This window comes from Acanthochromis polyacanthus, chromosome 20, assembly GCF_021347895.1.
Source record: "Acanthochromis polyacanthus isolate Apoly-LR-REF ecotype Palm Island chromosome 20, KAUST_Apoly_ChrSc, whole genome shotgun sequence".
Taxonomy (NCBI): Eukaryota; Metazoa; Chordata; class Actinopteri; family Pomacentridae; genus Acanthochromis; species Acanthochromis polyacanthus.
The window spans coordinates 26,276,957-26,297,894 of NC_067132.1; the positions used below are offsets into that span (position 1 = coordinate 26,276,957).

The 20,938-nt window shown below is 39.5% G+C and overlaps 2 protein-coding genes across 4 annotated transcripts in view; both read left to right on the forward strand.

The window, feature by feature from the left end:
• Positions 1-10,325, forward strand: part of LOC110969113 (disco-interacting protein 2 homolog C-like) — an 88,871-nt gene extending 78,546 nt beyond the window's left edge. For all 3 annotated transcript variants that reach the window (XM_051940150.1, XM_051940151.1, XM_051940152.1), the window contains 4 exons: positions 2,145-2,219; positions 3,683-3,857; positions 3,939-4,062; positions 5,314-10,325. In XM_051940150.1, coding sequence (XP_051796110.1) covers positions 2,145-2,219; positions 3,683-3,857; positions 3,939-4,062; positions 5,314-5,566 — 627 coding nt within the window. In that variant the 3' untranslated portion in view covers positions 5,567-10,325. The remainder of the gene's footprint in view (positions 1-2,144; positions 2,220-3,682; positions 3,858-3,938; positions 4,063-5,313) is intronic.
• A 1,720-nt stretch (positions 10,326-12,045) lies between these two features.
• LOC110967596 (vasoactive intestinal polypeptide receptor 2-like) overlaps positions 12,046-20,938 on the forward strand; it is a 38,456-nt gene continuing 29,563 nt past the window's right edge. The window contains exons 1-3 of the mRNA XM_022217257.2: positions 12,046-12,723; positions 17,669-17,768; positions 20,618-20,725. Coding sequence (XP_022072949.1) covers positions 12,667-12,723; positions 17,669-17,768; positions 20,618-20,725 — 265 coding nt within the window. The 5' untranslated portion in view covers positions 12,046-12,666. The remainder of the gene's footprint in view (positions 12,724-17,668; positions 17,769-20,617; positions 20,726-20,938) is intronic.

The window sequence follows — 20,938 nt, forward strand, 5'->3', positions numbered from 1 at the left end:
ACAAGCCACGTTTGACACCCTGGTTATTTTGCCGCCATCATTGCAGGTTTATTAGTAACTTTAACAGATGTAGGAACAAGAAGACGTTCAGTCTGCCTGATAAAGATGTAGAAAGTCCACAAAAAGCTCCTTAAAAAGTCGCATTTTCAGCAAAGGCAGCTGAGCAATCCTTCACTGAATACAAAATCCTCCGATCTGCAGGAACAAATCACATTGTAGTCATCTGACGGCCGAGCAGCACTTCTTTTGCTCTCATTAAGGGGCTCTTAGCAACTAGACGAACTCCATCAGCGAGGTCAGAGCAGCGAGTCTAAATATATAACAGTCGGACAGTTTATGTTAATGGCCTCGATAACTTTGTGAGAGAACATGAAACACGGCGTTAAAGCTCTGCATTTGTCGGCTGGGAAAAAAATGTAAATCAACTGTGACTTTTTCATTCTAAATCTCCGAGAGGCGACGTGACGAATGTGTTAAAGCTGCCAGAAAAGGATTTAAATGTCTCAGAACTCCCCATCATTATTTAAGTTATTTTCAGTTTCAAGCAAGGAAATCCTCTTGGTTTGTGTGTTTGGGAGCAGTTTAAAGGGAAGTAAACAAGAAAATGAAGCGCACAAACCATTCATAATGTCGCCTTCTTCTACTTTAAGCCTTAATGCAATTCAAACAGGTGACTCAAATACGGATTCACCACCTCTACAGCTGTCATGAAGGGGAAAATAAGCTATAAAAACCAAAACTATTTTATATACGAGGCTTTAAACATGTTTATTTCTGCTGTAAAGTTGGACACTTTAACATGGAGGTCTATGGGGACTGGCTCACTTTTGGAAACAGCCTCAAGTGGACATTTGAGGAACTGCAGCTTTTTGCACTTTACATTTTTTTCGCTGCTTGGTAAAAACTCAGGCAAACCTTCAAGTACAGACGGACAGACTGGGGTTTCTGTCCTTGAGGGGTTTTAAGTCTTTGTCTTTAAAGATCGTTTCAAACAACCTATTGAACGTATTTATAATTCATACTTTGTGTACGTTTTTGGAGGTTGTCTTCTGCTGTAATGAGGTTTTGTAATTCACGACTACTTCCTGTAGTACGTGAGGTTTGTTCGTAGATGGAGGTCCAGTTGGTCCTTATTGAGGATCTCTTTGTGTTAACCCATTTACACGATGAACTCTGAAACGTTCAACTTGGAGTTCACGGCCTGCGAACAGCCGAGGAACTTGTTCACACGGCCGATAATCTGGATAATGTTGGAGTCTCTTTGATACTTTTAGAAATGTCTGTCCCACTCCTACATGTCCGACTCAAAGAATAGATGTTCTAAGAGTTTCTTTGTACCCAACAAGATGCCGAAAGTCAACAAAAGATGGTTTAATTTAATGACCAAGAGCTCCTAGATGCTCACTGGTAGCCCCCATTGAGAGACCTTTGGCTCCCCCTTCTGGCACATAAACATGTTGTCTTCTGAAGTTTAATTCCCATCTGGAACGTCAAAAACTTCTCTTAAACGCCTCCTAGCCACTCCGTCAACTCCGTCTCCATTGTTCTAAATGCTTCCTCCTGCAAAGCAACCATCATTTCATCGCTGCGGAAACCAGATTTATAATTACGATGCACCAAAATAGATTTCGCTGGAGCTAATGGACTCATGGCTTGAACATTCATTTAAATATACATATGAAAGTCCTTCACTCCAGCTGATGATTCAAAAGAGAGTCCTGACGCGTGAGGAAAGAGCGAAGCATGAAGGAGCATTAAAGTGACGGATCTTTTCTCGGAGCTTGATGAGTTGTTCTTCGTATGTTCTTCCCCCACACTGACACACAAAAGGAGGACGTCATGTTTCAGAGCCGGTCATCGATCACAAGCGCTGCCGATTTTGACTCACTGCATGTGGGAGAAAAAGAAGAAAGGGGAAAAAAAAAAACAGTCCACGGAGTCTTCTGAAGCACCTCGAAAAGATGTTTAACTGTGAAAAACCCTCAGAAGTCTCAGATCTGGTTCCTTATTTAACGTCAGATGTGCTTCATGAGGCTGGATTTTAAAGTGTGACTGTGTGTTGAATGTAAACAGCTGCGTCTATTTGTGGAGACGTATTCATGCCGGAATCAAAGGCGTAACCATGGCGACCGGTTGTGTTTCAGATCCTGCCTGGAGTTCGCATCATCATCGCCAACCCGGAGACCAAAGGGCCGCTGGGAGACTCGCATCTCGGAGAGGTCGACATACACGAGCAGCTTTCACCTCTTCTCTCTCGTTTCTGTTCCGATTTTCACTTTTATTCTGTTTCTCTTTGAAATGTTCATTTCTGTGGCTTGTTTCTTCCCTCATTTGCATTTTCCTTTTCTTTCATCTTCGCCTCTTCTTTTTCTAATCTCTGCTTTTCGATGTTGTTTGTCCCACTTTCTCCTTCGTTTACACATTTTCCATTCCTCACCTCCTTCTTTTCTCAGTATGCTTTTCAGTCTTTTTGACCAAAGTTGACCAAAATGCTGCACATTTTGTCAGATAAGCGGCAAAAAAATGAACACACATCGAAACAGGATGAAACTTGTAAAACCAATGAGCCAAACTAAATAAAATGGCGTAAGAAGAAAAAAGTAGGCAAAAGAGAGCAACAATTTGTGAGATCAATCACGAGAATAGAAATTATTAAGACCAAAAGAGAAGCTAAAATCCATTAAACACGCCTATGTATGAAAATGTAACCACATTTAGTTTGTGTTCATTGAAAAACAAAATAGAAAACGGGCCCTTTTTTTGTTTTTGTCTTAAACCAAAAGTTAAAATTAGCATCATTTTTAGATTTTTCTTTTTTTAAACCAACAACAAAAGAAAAAAAAGGAAAATTGGTACATTTTTGTTGTTCTGTTTTAAACGTACAGTGAAGAAAATACAGAAAATGAGCCCATTTGTTTTAAAAACAACAGAAAAGAGGCTAATATTTTTGTTTTTGTGTTTTTAATCAAACAGTGAAAACAAAACAAACTTAAAATTAACTCATTTTTCATTTCACTCACAAACCCCATAGAGAATTGGCTAATTTTTTGTTAATTTGTTTTAGGCAAACTATTATTTGCATGCAATACAAATTTCTGTGCTCCAATTTTTTATTTAAACTGTTGCAAAATTTACAGTACAAGAAGCAACTTTCATACTTGAGCAAAGTTTGATACAAAAGAATTAATATTAGTCCAACAGTGGAGAAATTTGCATTGAAACAGCAGCAAAAATATGCAACAAAAAGCGAAATATCAGTAGAAAAATAAACAGAAACATGCATGAGTATTAGATAAGATTGTCCAAATTCCTCTACAGTTGGAAATAAAGATATTGCAGATATCAGTGGTGCTTCACAGATTCTTTCGTGAATAGAAACACTGATAGAGAAGTATTATTTCTGCACAGATATGTAGAAAAAATGCACAGTTTCTAAACGTACAAAACATTCATAATTCACAGCTTTGAACGTGTTGCAAAAATGACGCTACTTTTCGTGTTAGATTTTAGCATTTGTGATTCATTTCCTTCTTATTTTGTAGCTTTTGAAGTTGCTTTTTTGTATCTCTTAAAGCACAAATAATCCTAATTTTTCAGCGACAGTTAAGTCTTTCTATTCTGTTTCTGTTCTCTTGCTGTCTTCCTCTGTTGCAGCTGTGTTTTAACTCTTTTCATCTTGCAGATCTGGGTCCACAGCGCCCATAACGGCAGCGGTTACTACAGCGGTTACGGCGAGGAGGTCCTCCAGTCGGACCACTTCAACTCCAGACTCAGCTTCGGAGACACTCAGACGGTTTGGGCCAGGACCGGGTACCTGGGTTTCCTCCGTCGCACCGAGCTCACCGACGCCAACGGAGGTAGTTTCCGTCTCTTGCGTCTCTTTGGTTTTTGTTTTTCCGTCGCAGCGGGACTAACCGTGAGCGTTTGTGTCCGAACAGAGAGACACGACGCTCTGTTCGTGGTGGGAGCTCTGGAGGAGGCCATGGAGCTGAGGGGGATGAGGTACCATCCCATCGACATCGAGACCTCCGTCATCCGCGCACACAAGAGCATCATGGAGTGGTGGGTTTATGCTGACACTGTGGTGGATGAAGTCTGAGAAAGCAACATGTCTAACTTCATATTATGTAGTTTTGAGCAAAAGTTTCCTTATGCTTATGAAGACCATCTTTATCGTGGCAGTCTTGAGTTTCCACTGACTTTTTTAACTAAGATTCTTCTATCATAGAATCACGGAAACCCGTACATCTTTGTCACAAGACATCAATCCTGCATGTTAGTTCTTTCATAGATTTATCAAACGTGTTCTGGAAACCTGACAGTAATACTAATATTTGGTTAAATGTCCTTTGGGTTCTTTCCATCTACAAGCTTTTAGTCGTATCTTTGACCACAACTCTTCACAGATTTGGTGCAGTTTAACTAAATTTCTTGTACACAGACCTTGTTTTTTCATCAGTCCACAGGTTTTTGTTGGGTTTCAATCAGGAGTTTGGTCTAAAACCTTCGTTCTGGCCTGATTGAACCATTTCTTTACCACTTTTCATGTGTTTGGGCTCATTGTCTTGTTAAAACACCTGAATGCATCCAAGATCAACATTCTCCTGATGGTTTAAGGTTTAATCTTCCTTCATTATTCTGTTTGCTTTGTTTAAAGCTCCAGTTCAACAGAGCATGATACTGCCACCACCATGCTTGATTGCTTCATGGTGTTTGTTGGGGTGAAAGGCCTCACCTTCTCTCCTCCAAACATGTTTCTGCTCAGTTTTTGTTCCAGCTTTCCTCCAAAAAGCCTTTTCTTTGTCCAAACTTGAGTGGACCTTTAAGGTTCTGCTTCTAGATGAAGAATCTCCTTCTTCTTGGAGCCTCTCACCTCATGTTGATCATTCATTCGTTTTTGATTTTGATGGTTCTGATTGACTCTGTACCATCCTGACCAATTGTCTCTCAGCAGCAGGTGATAGTTTGTGTGAAAGTAACACAACTGGACCATGAACTTTACACTTCTAAACAGTTACACAGATGATTTTAGGATCTGACCTGTAGTCAATCGTAATCATTCATGAAAACTTAAGAGGCCATGAAATCAAGAAAATCGGATTACCACAGCTTTCTACTTGAAGTTGCTGAATATTTCTATTGACAATTTTCAGTTTTAGTAATCCTTGCTTCTGAAGACTCCTGTTATTGCTTTTAAAATATAACATTTAGTTTATATTAGATGCAAAAATCAGTTATTGATGTTTCTTGATCACCAATAATCTATATCAGATCTGGATAGTCCTCACTAGCTCTGTCGGTTGTGTCCCACAGTGCGGTGTTCCCCTGGACCAACCTGCTGGTGGTGGTGGTGGAGCTGGAGGGCTCCGAGCAGGAGGCCCTGGACCTGGTTCCCATGGTGACCAAGGCGGTGCTGGAGGAGCACTACCTGATCGTGGGCGTCGTCGTGGTGACGGACATCGGCGTCATCCCCATCAACTCCCGCGGCGAGAAACAGCGCATGCACCTCCGCGACGGCTTCTTACAAGACCAGCTAGACCCCATCTACGTGGCCTACAACATGTAGCCTGAGTGTGTTGCCGTGTGCGTCACCGCGTGTCTGTCGGAGTGTGTGTTTGTGTGCAGGGCAGAGAGAGGGAGAGGGAGAGGGAGCGAGCGAGCATGCGTCTGTATGCTGTGGATATTGCCGTTGTTGTTCATTTATTTCCCGAAATCAAGATGTACTGTATTTTTGAACCTGCATATGGTGTGGTCTTAAATCGTCCGTTTTCTTTACAGTCGTGTTGTGCCGGGTGGATGGATGGTTGGTTGGTTGGTTGATTGGTTGGTTGGTTGGTTGGTTGATTGGACAATTGATTGGTTGGTTGTTTGGTTGGACAGACGGTTGGACAATTGGACAATTGGTTGTTTGGTTGGTTGGTTGGTTGGTTGGTTGGACAATTGGACAGTTGGGTACTTGGTTGGTTGGTTGGTTGGTCGGTTGGTTGACTGACTGGTTGGTTGTTTTTTTTACACCCCGCTAAATCTCGTGACCGTTACCGGGATCTCGTCACTGTAGAAAGCCTTAGAGGGGAACACTGTGTTCGGCCGTCGTCTTTCCGAGGTCTTAGGAGGTAAAAGTAGAAAAATACTAGACTGTATCTGTCATCATGTTTTACTGGTCGGGTCGAGAAAAAAAAAACTTACCCAGATTTGTGGTATTATTTCGAAGATTAGAACAGGGGCAGCCAGATTCTTGTAAAAACTATAAATATTGTACATAGACATAATAATCTATATGGAGAGGTACCTAAAACACAGTGAGGTGTAGTAGCCCCTATATGCAGCTTTCTCCACCTGCACCCTGTGTGTGTCTGTTTGTGTGCAGAGTGTGTTCATCTGTCTGTGTAGTTGTGCGACAGGGACGTTTGTTGTAGTTTCAATGCGAATCAGGCAGGTTTTAGACAGAGACGATCAAAGAAGAGACGTTTTTATGGAGTTGAAACCCACAAAAAGAGCAAGTTTGCGTGTTTTCAGTGTCCTAAGTGTGAGAAAAACTGCAATGATGCATCTTTTTCCTGATCTAGTCATGTCTGAGAGGCAAAAAAACACCATAAATTTAAGTAAAACGCAAATTCTTTATGTGTAAATCAAAGCAAAACCTGCACAATAATGAAATCTGTTAAAATTACAGACAGAAACCCACAAAAAAGAACAGCTTTGTGTGTTTTCAGTGTCCAAAATGAAAGAAAAACTACACCGATGCCCTTTTTTTTTCTGAATATTGTCACATTTCAAAGGTTCTCTTTTACCCTTTCGGCAAAAAAAGCAACACAAATGTGTTTACAATGCCGGTTTTTTTCACAAGATTCCAAGCAAAAATGCTGCAAACTTTTAACGTGCAACAATTTGTGCATGTTAAAATGTTTTATGGAGGAAGAAACCCACATAAAAGAGCAGCTTTGTGAAAGAAAAACTAAGGTGATGCATCTTTTTCTGATTCTAGCGACATTTTATAGGTTTTCTTTGACCTTTCTGGCACAAAAACAACATAAATTTAAGTCCAATGCAAATTCTTTCTGCAGAGGTTCGAGCAAAAGTGCCACAAATCTTAATGATTTGTACACATTATAGTTGTTTTATGGAATTAAAGAACAACTCTGTGTGTTTTCAGCGCCCAAAGTGACAGAAAAACTACCCTCATGCATCTTTTCCTCCAACTGAAGGTTTTCTTTTACCTTTTTGGGACGCAAACAACATCATTTGGACCCTTTTGGTGCCACAAAAACACCACAAATTTAAGCATGAGTCAAGTTCTTCAAGGAAAAATACAGAAAATACTCAACCCGGACGATAATCTGAGCAAACTAAATGATTTTAACCTGGTGGAACTGCAGAATATAGTTTAAAAAAAAAAGAACTGCGTGTGTTTTCAGTGCCTGAAGTGACAGAAAATGCATCTTTTTCTGAATCTAGTCACGTCTGAAAGGCAAAAAGCAAAGTTGTTTGTGTAAAATTCAAACTTCTAACATGCACAATAATGTTCCTTCTTGCCCGTCAGTCAATCTTTTGCTGAGTTTGTTGCAGTAAAGTTGTGAAATTCAGCCCCTGAAGCACCCAAAGCATCTCGCCGAGCAAAGTGCACTGTGTGAATAAGAAAGAAATGTATTATTAATGTTATTTAAAGGGAGTTTAAGGGAAGCTCTGCGTCTTCGATCAAAGCCGGCGGCGTCCAGGTGTTGCTGCGGCTCTTTTACATAAATGTTTTTTATTCTTTCCGCGTCTCCTCCGAGGGGGCGCGGGATGATTAACGGGGCGAAAAAAGACGAACAATATTATGCTGCGGATAAAAAAACACCACGTCTGCTGGCGTTTATTATGAATTACTGTGAACTCGCGCCTCCTCGGGCCGTATTCAGATGAAACAGTGTGATGTAAAACTCAATTTTCTGTCTCGACAAGCCAAGAAGATCTACTGTGCGTCAGGTTTTGGAGTAAATGGAACTGCAGGAACATCTGGAGGCCGTTGGGGGGAGAAAAAGGGAAGTGCAGATAAAGTTTACATAGAGAAGCTCCTCTTGTAGCAATAATCCCCAAAGGATGCTCTTTACTGCGGGATTCGTCCGTCTGCGTGCCGCTCCGCTGAGGTCATCCGCTGCAGATTTAAACATCGCAAACCAGCTGTGGAGCTTCTGTGTCTTTTTATGAAGTTTCCTCATGGCGTCCTCAGTCTCCAGTCTGTTCTGCTGCGTCACAGAAAAGCAGAAGAATCGAGGCACTTCAGGATGTTTTTTAGGCAAATATCAGTTTATATGTTTAACCCTCTGAACTCCAAGCTGTTTCTGGGTGTTTTTTGCTCGCTGTGGGCTCATTTTTTAGTAAAACAACCACGACTAGAAGGAAAGAGAAGCAAGAAATCTTTTTTTTTTTGCAGTATGACATGATGAAAATGCCATAAATCATAAAAAAAGAAAAAACAAAAAAACACAAGTTTAATTTTTTGTTGCTAAACTGCTAAAACTAAAATCAACATGTGCACCATTTTCCCATAGGCATCACAGTAAACTACAGCTAAAACAGTGGCTCTGCATGCTATGTTTATATTTACTTACATTTTTCACTCGTTTCCGTACGAAAACTGTGATTTTTTTGCCTCCTTACTCCTGGTCACAGTTGAGTCACTAATGGCTTCAAAGTTGCCTTAAAATGAGCAGAGTTTTTTGCTTTTTGCAGAATCTGTTTAACATAAACGAGTTATTTTTGGTGAATTTTTTAATCAAACCTGTTGAATAAAGTGATTTTCATTCTGGATTTGGTCGAATTTTCTGCCACAGCAGACGATTAGTTCAAGGACTGTTGAAAATCTGACAGTGGGTTCTGTTTTTGCATTTTCTGGCTCCGATAAAAGAGGTTACTTTTATGTTTTTTATAAAAATAACAAGCCTTTAAAACCCACTAGAAGGTTCAGAGGGTTAATGTGAAGACTGCTGCTGCTTATTTTTATGGATTTATCTTTTTGATCTTCAACAGAAAAAGCTAAAGAGACTTCAGCGAACACTTTGTGCTGATTAAAAATTACTCTTATTGTGTCGTTGAACAAATCCGCAAAAATTGTCGTTAAATTTCACTCTCGTGCAGAAACATCAGTGACTTTTTAGAGGATTTTAATGGATACACGTCAGATTTAAACTGAAACCTTCGAAATCTGCAGTCTGAGGCTCATTAATGTCATAAATCTTCATTATCTTACTGCTCAAATCCATCTCAAGGGTGTAACCAGGAAAATAAACATTTTGTTTCCCCGCTGCCACCTTGTGGAGATTTTGGTTCATTGCGGCGCGTCACAAAGAGCTTTGAGCAGTGAAATGTCGCAGCTTCCTGGTTAATGTAGCTCAATATTTAGTGTTAAATGGAAATATTAGCTGCTTTAAAACAAGAAAATATAGAAAGAGGAATAAAAAAAACAACAGAAAATAATGAATCCTGCAGCAAAATTTTCATAGAAAGGATCTTTATCATGCAAACCTTTTTAAAAAATGTTTTTTCATTGTTTTAGAGAGAAATCCTGCGTAAAGAGCATCCTCTGGGCTTTGGTACAGCAGCTACCACCTTTTATGTGCACTGATGTCGTGAGGCTATAGAAGATTATTATAAAAAAATAAAGAACTATATTAAAGGTTTTATCCCAAACTGTGAATCCTGGGAGTCACTGCGACCTGCAGCAGGTGGCGTCAAAACGACAGAAAGACTTTTATTCAGAGTGTTATTTAGAAGAGCTCATCATCCGTGTGTGATGTCGTCTCATCGCTCTTCTTCTGTGGTTTTACTTTCATTTTCTGAACACGTTCATCAAAAGAAGAAGAAGAAAAAAACTTTATGCATATCAGAAGTTGCTTAGCGCTTGTTTGGCTAACTTTGGGTTCGTTGGTAGCAGCGTAGCGGTCCTGTTTCAGTCCCTGTGTGTGTGTGTGTGTGTGTGTGTGTGTGTGTGTGTGTGTGTGTGTGTGTGTGTGTGTGTGTGTGTGTGTGTGTGTGTGTGTGTGTGTGTGTGTGTGTGTGTGTGTGTGTGTGTGTGTGAGGTGGAGGATCTTGACGAAGAAGGACTTCCCATCAGAAACCCAGAGGAGGACTGGTGTGTGTGTTCAGGGCCGGATGGGAGACGGACTGCATGGTGTGTGTGTGTGTGTATATTGTATGTAAATAGTGTTGATTTTGTACGGTACAAGTGTGTGTGACTTGTTTTGTACACATGATAAAAAGATTAAATGACACTTTTATAAGAGCCTGCTACTGGCTCACCGTCACACTATACAGTGCAATAAAGTGCTTTGATTGGCTAAAACTCAGACTGCTCCTTATTTTAGTACAGCTTTTGTGTTGTGTGTGTGTGGGTTTTTTTTTATCTGTATATCAGCATTTTTGCACATCTATGGAAACAACACAACTATAGCGAAAAGTAGAGAACTAAAAAAAAGTCCTTTTTTGCCATTTAACAAACTTATAATGCTATTAATTAGGATTTCTCTGACAATTTATTGTGCCAAAATTGAAAAAGTCAAAGTAAAAGAAGGTAAAAAAAAAATGGAATCAAGTCTCCACAGGTGCTACCAACACTAAACAAAAATAATAATGGCTCTACATACGAGAGATATTTAACTGTATCTCCTACACTGCCTGCAGTTCAGCCCAAAACTCTGTATTTTTTCATCATGTTCCTGTTGGTCAGCTGAGTCACTGATGGCTTCACAGTTGACCCGAGGAGTGTAAAAATCTTTTGTTTTTTTCAGAATCTGTTTCGTGTAAACTGTTTTTATGCTTACAAAGTGACACTAGCATGAAGCAGGCATCAAACACTTCCTCCTGTATCCTTTTTGTACATATTCATGCCTTTTTTTTATTTCATTTACCCCCATAAATATGAATATACTGAAGAAAAAAATCTGAACGGTGCTTTTAAATGGCAGATATAACAAACTTAAAACTCCAGTGGAGGTGAGAGTGGAGATAGCAGGTTAGCGGCTGCAGATCCAGAGACATCCGTGAAGAGAATAAGAATAAATTCTACACTGCCTGGCCAAAAAACAAGTCTCCACCTGGGTTTAACTAAGCAAACAGGTATGAGCCTTCCATTGGATAATTTCTGCAGTGAAAAACATATTTCAGCTGCAACAACTTTTTTAGTGAGGAGCTTCTCATTTCTTAAACAACCATGTCGGAAGACATATCCTGTGGTCATGGAAAGGATGCTAATCTGTTTCAGAAGGATCAAATTATTGGCCTGCATCAAGCAAAGAAAACAACTAAAGACATTTCTGACACTACTAAAATCAAGTCAAGAACTGTCCAACACATTATTAAAACCTGAAGGATAGTGGAGATCCATCATCTTGTGGTCTGAACAAACTCTTAGATGATCGTAGGAAATCAACAGTAGAACTCACTGCTATGTTTAATAGTGAAAGTAAGAAAGTAAGAGCTTTTCCAAACGCACAATGTGAAGGAAACTCAAAGGATTGGGACTAAACAGCTGTAGCTCTAAGAAAACCACTGATCAGTGAGAATAATCAGAAAAACGGCTTCAGTTTTCTCGGTAGTGTAAAGATTGGATTCTGGATCAATGGAAGAAGGTCATGTGGTCTGATGAGTCCAGATTTACCCTGTTCCAAAGTGATGGGGGCATCAGGGTAAGAAGAGAGGCAGATGAAGTGATGAACTCATCATGTCTAGTGTCTACCAGCCTGTGGGGTTAGGGTTATGATCTGGGGTTGGTCAGGTTCAGCAGCATTATGTTCCCAAAGAATGAGATCAGCTGATTACCTGAAGACACTGAATGAGCAGGTCTTTACATCAGTGGAGGTTTTCTTCCCTGATGTTCATGGACATGTTCTGAGATGACGATGTCTGGATTCATGGGGCTCACATTTAGAATGAGTGGATCAGGGAGCATGAGACGTCACTTCACATTTTTGTTTTTATGATTTATGACCTTAACTGTGTCATGCTACACAGAAGACATGTCTAAGTTCCCTTTGCTTCTAGTTTTAGTTTTCCTTAGATGTGCAGGATTTTAACAAATGAGCGTAAAATCGTAACAGGAACAAACTGAGGGTCAAACAGCCTCCTGACCAAACTCATGTCGTCCACGTGAGGTCGCTGCTGGTTTTCAGATCAACACGTTTCGATCCCAGGAGTCTCCTTCAGGTTTTGGCTTCGGGAGCGCGCATCGGTTCTGGGCGCTTTTCGGCACACGTGTGACGGGGGCGCGCTTCGCCTTGATCAGGGAGTGAACCTGGACCACCGCTTCACTGCAGCTCCGCTCCCCGGACTGGACACAGCTCAGCTCCTGGCCCGGATTTAACCTTTCATTTGGACCCTTCCAGCTCCGGATCCAGTGTCTCCGTGTTCCTCCAACACCTGGGTGAATATTTCACTCCCACCTGAACTTTCCAACAGACTTTAAATCCTCGCTTTGTGCGCCAAAGTCGGGTTGAGTTCGGCGAATGAAGTCGTGCGTAAAAGTGGCGAACCGGGCGCCGAAACAAGATTAAAACGCGACATTTTACGCACCGGAATCACGCACATTTGATGTTTTTCGGGTTTGTTGGCGTCTATACACGCGTGTTCCAGTGTGAGGATGAGTGAGCTGCTGTTGAGGTGGGTTTAACCTGCGCTGGATGAGATGTGACCATGTCCTTTACGCACCGGCTCGCTCTGCTGCTGCTCGGCTTCAGCTTCATTCACACGGTCAGTCCTTCACCATTATCATAATTATTCATTAAAGTATTGACTTTACTCTTAAAAAAATCTTTAAATGACATTTATAGGGTTTACATTTGCATTATGGGCAATTTTATGCTGGAAAATATGTAATTTTACGCATTTTTCGAAGAATATGGAGCTAAAATGTTTCTGGCACAGTGACTTTACAATGGTTTCCCATCTGATTTATCTTTGTTTCCTCTTGTATCTTTACTTTAGACGTTTAAAAGGGCTTTACTTCTCTGCCTGTTAATTTAAATCCTCTCGTTTCTGGGTTCTGGGTCGTTTATTGGACTTTTTTTTTGACGTTTCAAGGCTGTAAATCATCTCAAACGGCAGCAAACTTTCCATGACAAACGGCCTCTGCAGCTTTTCGTTGTTTAACTGTAGCATGAATTATAGATTCACTTTCTGGCTGCTGCTGGTTAAATTTTAATAATCACACAGGAGCTTCAGCGGTTTTTTTCCCTGCATATATGTAGATCCTGCAGCTGGAATCGTTGTTTTATTAATGGGACTGGAGGAGTTAAAAGCAGATCTGCTCCTCGGTGTGTTTGGATGCGACTCCAGACGACTCAAGTGGATGATTTACTCCAAATTTACCTTCAGTGGATGAACTGGAGGTGACGTCAGTGGCACAAAAATCCACTCAAGTGAGAGAAGCAGTGGCTCATGTACGATTTAAAGTTTCTGGCTTGGAAAAAAAAAACAGAAAAGAAAAGCAGCAAAGATTAATAATATTTTATATTATCTTTATTTTGAAACAAAATCTTGATGTATGTTTACATGTGATGAGTTCAAATGCTGGAAAATCTGCGTTTTGTCAGTTTTAAGCCGATGATTTGAGTTTTGTTCCTGTTTCTGCAAACATTACTGATGGAAGACTAATTTAGAAACTTCAACAAACTGTAAATAATTCTCAATTTTTCATCCACAAACCTCAAAAATGATTTGTTTTTCCTTCTAGGGTACAAATAGTTGAAGATTTCATCGAAACATTGAACTATAGTGCTGTAAAATGTAACTCTGACCATATTTACAGACATAGAAAAGGACTTTAAATGTTGGAAAACCTGCATTTAGTGAGTTTTTAGCCAATAACTTGAGGGTTTTTTTTGCCTTTTTTCTGCTGTTTCTGCAAACATTAGTGATGCAAACAGACATTTATAAGCTTAAAAACCTTTAAAAATCTTGGTTTTCTGTCCACAGACCTCAAATCCAGTAGTTTCCTAAATATCTAGGTCTTTTACTGTATACCACTTGTTTCTACACATTGAAATACAGTAAATCAAATGTGACCATGACTGTAGTTACATACACAATGTTGTAGAAACTGCATTTAGAAAGATTTTAAGTGAAGATTTGAATTGTTTGCCTGTTTTCTTTTCTGCTGTTTCTGCAAACATCAGACATTTAAAAGCTTGAAAACACTTTTAAAATCCACAGACCTCTACGTAAAGTGTTACTTTCTTAAATATCCAGCTTATATATAGAAGATTTACAGGCATCACAGACCTTTAAAATCTTGTTTTTCTTTCTTTTAGGTTAGAAACAGTCTAAGTTTTGTTTCACTAGACTCCATGCTTTGAAATATAACCACTTTGATATTATGAAATGCCAATATTTACACACATATATGGAGTTTAAATGTTATTAAAGCTGCATTCTGTGAGTTTTTAGCTGCTAATTTTGAGTTTTAAGCCTGTTTCTGCAAAGTTTGCTGATGCAAACTGACATTTAAAACCTCAAAAGTGATATTTTTTTCTTAAACATCTTCAGTTATATATAATATAAGACTTGTTTCAGCAACATGTATGTGAAATATGATCAATAAAACTCTATTTTTGCAGGATTTTAGCTGATAATTGAAGTGTTAGACCTGCTTTTCTGCCGTTCCTGCAAACATTAGACTCATAAAACCCCCTTTAAAAACCTCTAAAAAATCTATATTCACGCGTTGTTTGTATTTTCCCTTTGATCTGCTGCTTTTTGGCAGCCAGTGTGCCTTTAACATCTCAGATTAACTAAGGACGGCTGTTTCTTTGGCTTATTGGCTCATTTTTAGACGTTTATGAATTAAAACAGTTGAGCAGAAACTAAACATTTTGAACAGCAGGGAGGTTTGGTTTTCTTTGCTCTGATTTATTGTGTGTTTGTGCGACCTCGCAGCTGTTTTTGATTTAACCTTTCATTCATGTTTGAAGCGCAGCTGCTGGAGCCGTCTCATCTGCTGTGATTTTTGCTTCTCTCAGCTGCGTTTTGAGGTTTTATTCTTGAGCAAAAAGCCCGTTTTACTGCCGCGTTCCTGTGCGAGAGCCTTGCGGTTTCTGTCTGCTGCACACAAACGGCTGAATTTCACAACGTCAGACTTTCACAGCGGCAGCAGAAGTGTGTCAGCTGTGTGTGTTCCAGCGGAGGTCAGGCTGGATGTGAATGTACGACTGTTGACCCGCTGCAGAAACAACCAGATCCAGGTCGCCTGATAGCACAGTGCAGGGAAAAGCAGCTTCAACACTGGATGTTTGACAGCTGAGGGTGAGATAAAGTGACGTTATTCTCTCCTGATTTTGCAGCAGATCTGCAAACCGACCGTCGCTCCTGCAGAGTGACGTCGGTAAACAGTGACTGATCTGGTTCATCGGTGACACAAACAGAAAGCAGGGAAACCTCACCGCTGATTCTGCAAATCCTGCAGCTCCATCTGGGCTTTTTATGCAAACAGCTCCTCACATATCATTTAAATCATTCTTATTTAACAAAGCGAGGAAAATAGCAGTTACTGTGTATAATCTTTCATTAACATAGCAACAAATATCTGTGAAATTCTGATATTTTGGGCAAAACGCTGCTGACAGAGAGCCTGTTTTTGACTTTGTTAAAACTTTGCTGCAGTGTTTTCAGTTTTTCAGTCTAAACACTCAGTGAGGCACGTTTCCATGAAGTGAACGAGTGTTCTTGTGAGGAAAATTCAACATTAGCAGACTTCATTTTTAGTGAGTCATCACAACAAAGACCTCAGTCAGAGGAAACAGGAACCATGACTCTAAATCTGTGCACGTTCACATGAAAGTGATGATTTCTCACTCTCTGACTCCTTCACTCTCACTATATATCTCACTGTCTATGTAACTTTATTGCACTCTGTCTCACTCTCACTCACTCTATTTCACTTTCCCACTCTCTTTTCCACTCTCACTCTCACCCTGTCTCAGTCTACGTCTCACTGTCTCACTCTGTCACACTCTCTATCTCACTCTCACTTTATATCTCTCACTCTCTCTACCTTACTCTATCATATTCTCTCTATCTCACTCTCACACTATCTCACTGTCTCACTCTCTAGCTCACTCTCTCAGTCACTCTATCCAATCTCTCATTCTCTTATCCACTCTCTCACTCATTCTCACTCTGTTCTTCTCACCCTATCTCAATCTACACCACTCTCTCTCACTCTCTCTCTCACTCACACTTTCTCACTCTGTCTCACTCTATCCCACTCTTACCGTACCTCACACTACCTCTCACTATCTCACTCTTTCACTCTCTCTCTCCAAAAATGTATTTTTCCTGTAATAAAATCTTCTTATCTTTCACAGATTGTATTTCATTCTTTTACATTTAATCTCAAAGCTGCACCATTTCATTGTAATTGAATCATCCTAAACTTTATTATCTATATTTAGCTGTTATTTTGTAAACTGATAAACGGTGAATAATGTCACCATATGTGCTGTTCTTTTAAAGGAAGTGACAGATATCAAGGATTGAAAAATAGTAAATCACTTTCCTCCAAATGTCCAGACCAAAATATTCTATTTTAGAAATGTGTCTTTCTTTTACGTGTGACTGTAAAAATGTAAAAAAAGTTTTTCATAGATTGTTCCAACATTCATTCATGATGTTGGTTTTGAGCCTCAAACTTTATTTAAGCACAAACTGTGAGTGAATCGAGGTCAGACGAGCTTCAGGATCACAAACTGGAAAACAAATATCCTTTGGTTTCATCTGGGAGGTTTCATCTGCTGCCTCGCTGTGTGTTTGTGTGCGTTTGTGCTCATTAGATTAGAATGAAATGAGATTACGATGTTTGATCGACTGCAGTGGATCCGATCTGGTCGCACGATTTATCCTCCGACCTCTGCTGCTTTCTGTTTACAGCTGTTTGTTTGGAGAAGCAGAAAATGGAAACCAGAAAGAATTCAAAGCGCCCCCTACAGGATCGTCTGCTCTCTGCCTCAGTGTTTGTTCTTCACGTTTAAAGATGCAAATTAGTTTGTTTACATTAAAAATGGTCTGATCTCTGAGCAGCTTCTGGCAACAATATTTTAATGTGCTTTGATGGAATTCATTTTGTGTGTGTGTGTGTGTGTGTGTGTGTGTGTGTGTGTGTGTGTGTGTGTGTGTGTGTTGAGGTTTGGTTAGGGTTAGGCAATCAGTTGTGATAGTTAAGGTTAGGGTAAGGCTCTAGGAAATGCATTACGCCTATGGATGTCCTCACTAAGATAGAAGTGCAAACATGTGTGTCTTTTTTTATATACATTTGTGTGTTACTGTTTGCATTTTAATGTGTGTTTGTGTGTCGTATGTGTCTATCTGTGTGCATTTTTGTGCATGTGTGATGCACAAACACACAGTCAACAGGCCTCCTACACACATGTATCAATGAAGTCAGCTGGACTCATGGACTCCTTCTTCTGTAGTGTGAGTCTCTTTGTGCAGATCGCTGCCCTTTGTGTACGCTCTGTTTGAGTGTGTGTCCTTGGTTACCGTCAGCTGTACCAGGACACACACACATATGTGATCAGTTTTATGTAGAATCTCCTCCAGAAAGTTGCCTTAAAGCTGAACTTTTAGTCCAGGCGGCTGCTCGTTGGTCAAACAGACTCTTTGTTCAGATCAGATCCCTGTTTGTTTGTTTCTCCTCCAACAGGTTCGTGGACGGTTTCCTCACTGCCAGCTGCAATGGGAGATGCAGCGAGCCAGGACAGAGTGTCAGACACAACTGGAGCAGCAGACGCCCAACACCACAGGTACACAATGCAACACACTAATGCAGTAAAATACCCAATAAAACACACAAGACTGTAAAATACACAATAAGACAGTAAAATACCCAATAAAACACACAAGAAGACAGGAAAATACACAATAACACACACAATAAGACGGTAAAATACACAATAAAACACACAAGATGGTAAAATACACAATAACACACACAATAAGACGGTAAAATACACAATAAAACACACAACAAGACAGGAAAATACACAATAAGACAGTAAAATACGCAATAACACGCAACAAGACAGTAAAATGCACAATAAAACACACAACTCAGTAAACTACACAATAAAACACACAAGACAGTAAAATACACAATAAAACACACAATAACAGCAAAATACACAATAAAACACACAAGACAGTAACATACACAATAAAACACACAATGACGGTAAAATACACAATAAAACACACAACAAGACAGTAAACTACACAATAAAACACACAAGACAGTAAAATACACAATAAAACACACAAGACAGTAAAACACACAATAACAGTAACATACACAATAAAACGCACAATAACAGCAAAATACACAATAAAACACACAAGACAGTAACATACACAATAAAACACACAATGACGGTAAAATACACAATAAAACACACTAACGGTAAAATACACAATAAAACACACAACAATACAGTAAACTACACAATAAAACGCACAAGACAGTAAAATACACAATAAAACACACAACAACACAGTAAACTACACAATAAAACGCACAATGACGGTAAAATACACAATAAAACACACAACAACACAGTAAACTACACAATAAAACGCACAAGACAGTAAAATACACAATAAAACACAGAAGACAGTAAAATACACAATAAAACACACAACAGCACAACAAGACAGTAAAATACACAATAAAACGCACAACAAGACAGTAAAATACACAATAAAACACACAACAAGACGGTAACATACACAATAAAACACACAACAAGACGGTAACATACACAATAAAACACACAACAAGACGGTAACATACACAATAAAACACACAACAAGACGGTAACATACACAATAAAACACACAATGACGGTAAAATACACAATAAAACGCACAATGACGGTAAAATACACAATAAAACGCACAACAAGACAGTAAAACGCACAATGACGGTAAAATACACAGTAAAACGCACAATGACGGTAAAATACACAGTAAAACGCACAATGACGGTAAAATACACAATAAAACGCACAATGACGGTAAAATACACAATAAAACGCACAATGACGGTAAAATACACAATAAAACGCACAATGACGGTAAACTACACAATAAAACACACAATGACAGTAAAATACACACAGTAACACACAAGACAGTAAAACACACACAGTAACACAGTAAAATACACAATAACAGTGAAACAGTGTGGAGGAGCTGCTTGGAAATCCCCGTGTGGAGGATTTTATGATGACGCTGCTGGAATGTGCAGAAAGAGAAACTCAAAAGTACTAAAAAAACACACAAAAACTTCAGTGCATTTGTGTAGTTTCTGTTGTGTTGTTGCAATTTAAATGTATTTCTGCACTCATGTTCTGAAGACTCACATCAGTTTGAGACAAAAAATCTAAAATAATTCTGTCAGAGTTGTACAGGACGTGAATATATGTCAGTTTGTGATGATTGAGGTCAGTTACATGAAGTGAGGTGCGTGTCTGGACGTTGTGTTGCAACAGTCAGACTGTCAATCATTTATTTACACACACACACACACACATTGGTTTTGCATGTATTGTGGTCTTTTTGTGTGTTCATTTTCATCTCCTTTTTTATTGCCTTTTAGACTCTTTGTTTTGAGTAATTTCTGTCTTTGTAGTTGTCTCTGCTTGCAGTAGTTTTGCATGAATTGTGGTCTTTTTGCGTCTCTTTGTGTTCATTTTCATCTCCTTTTTTATCTTTCTGTGTCTCTTTGTGGGTTTTCTGCGTGTCATTGCATGTCTTTCATAGTTGTGTGTGCTTTTGTGTTCATTTTATGTTTCTGTTTATCAATTTCTGGCCATTTTGTGTGTCTTTGTGTTCATTTTCATCTGCTTTTTATCTTTTCTGTCTTTGTATTTTGTGTCTATTTACATTTTTACATCCACTAGATCTTTTGTGTGTCTCAAAGGTCGTTTTGTCTTTGTATGCACTGAAATAGAATCTGTTTGTGTTCATTTTGTGACTCTGTTAGTCAGTTTTATTCTTTCTGGACTTTTGTGTGCCATTGTGTTTATTTTGCATCTCTTTTGTGTCTCAGTGGTTTCTTTTTCATCTCTTTCTGGTCTTTCCCGTGTCTTTTCAGTCGTTTTGTCTCCGTTTGCATTGATTTTGCTTGTGTTTGTGTTCTTTTTGTGTCTATTAGTTGGCCTTAATCCATTTCAGGTCATTTTGCGTGTCTTTGTGGTTATTTTGCATGTATTTTTGTTCAATTTCATCTCTTTTCTTTGAGGATTTGTGTGTCTTTGCAGCCATTTTACATCTTGTAGATCCTTTTGTGTGTCTCAAAGGCGGTTTTATCTCCATTTGCGTTGAAATAGAATCCGTTTGTGTTCATTTTGTGTCCCTGTTGGCCAGTTTTATCCTCTCTCTGGACTTTTGTGTTCCATGGTGTTTGCATGCTTCAGTTATTGTAAAACTTCAATCAGCTGCTGTAGATTTTTCCTCCTTTCTTGCTGCACAGTGAAACAACACGTCAAAACTTCCCAAGACTCTTTCATGTTCACTTGATTTATAGTCGGTGGTTCAATCAGCAGAACAGGAACTTCTGCACAGCTAATGTGTGTGTGTGTGTGTGTGTTTTCAGGATGTGATGGTGAGTGGGACAACGTGTCGTGTTGGCGAAGTGCGGCGGTCGGCGAGGTGCTGACCCTCCCCTGTCCGTCCGCCTTCCTGCTGCTGTTTGGCAAGAACGGTGAGTTCAGCGTGTCACACACACACACACACACACACACACACACACACACACACACACACACACACACTTCCTTTATTAAAACACACACACTCAGACAGTAGACAGTGTTTATATTTCCACTGGGTGATGATTCTTTAAGATATTCTGTCATTTCTGTGTGATTTTCTTTCCAAACCGACTCACAGAATTCATGCAGTGTGGTCAAGAGTT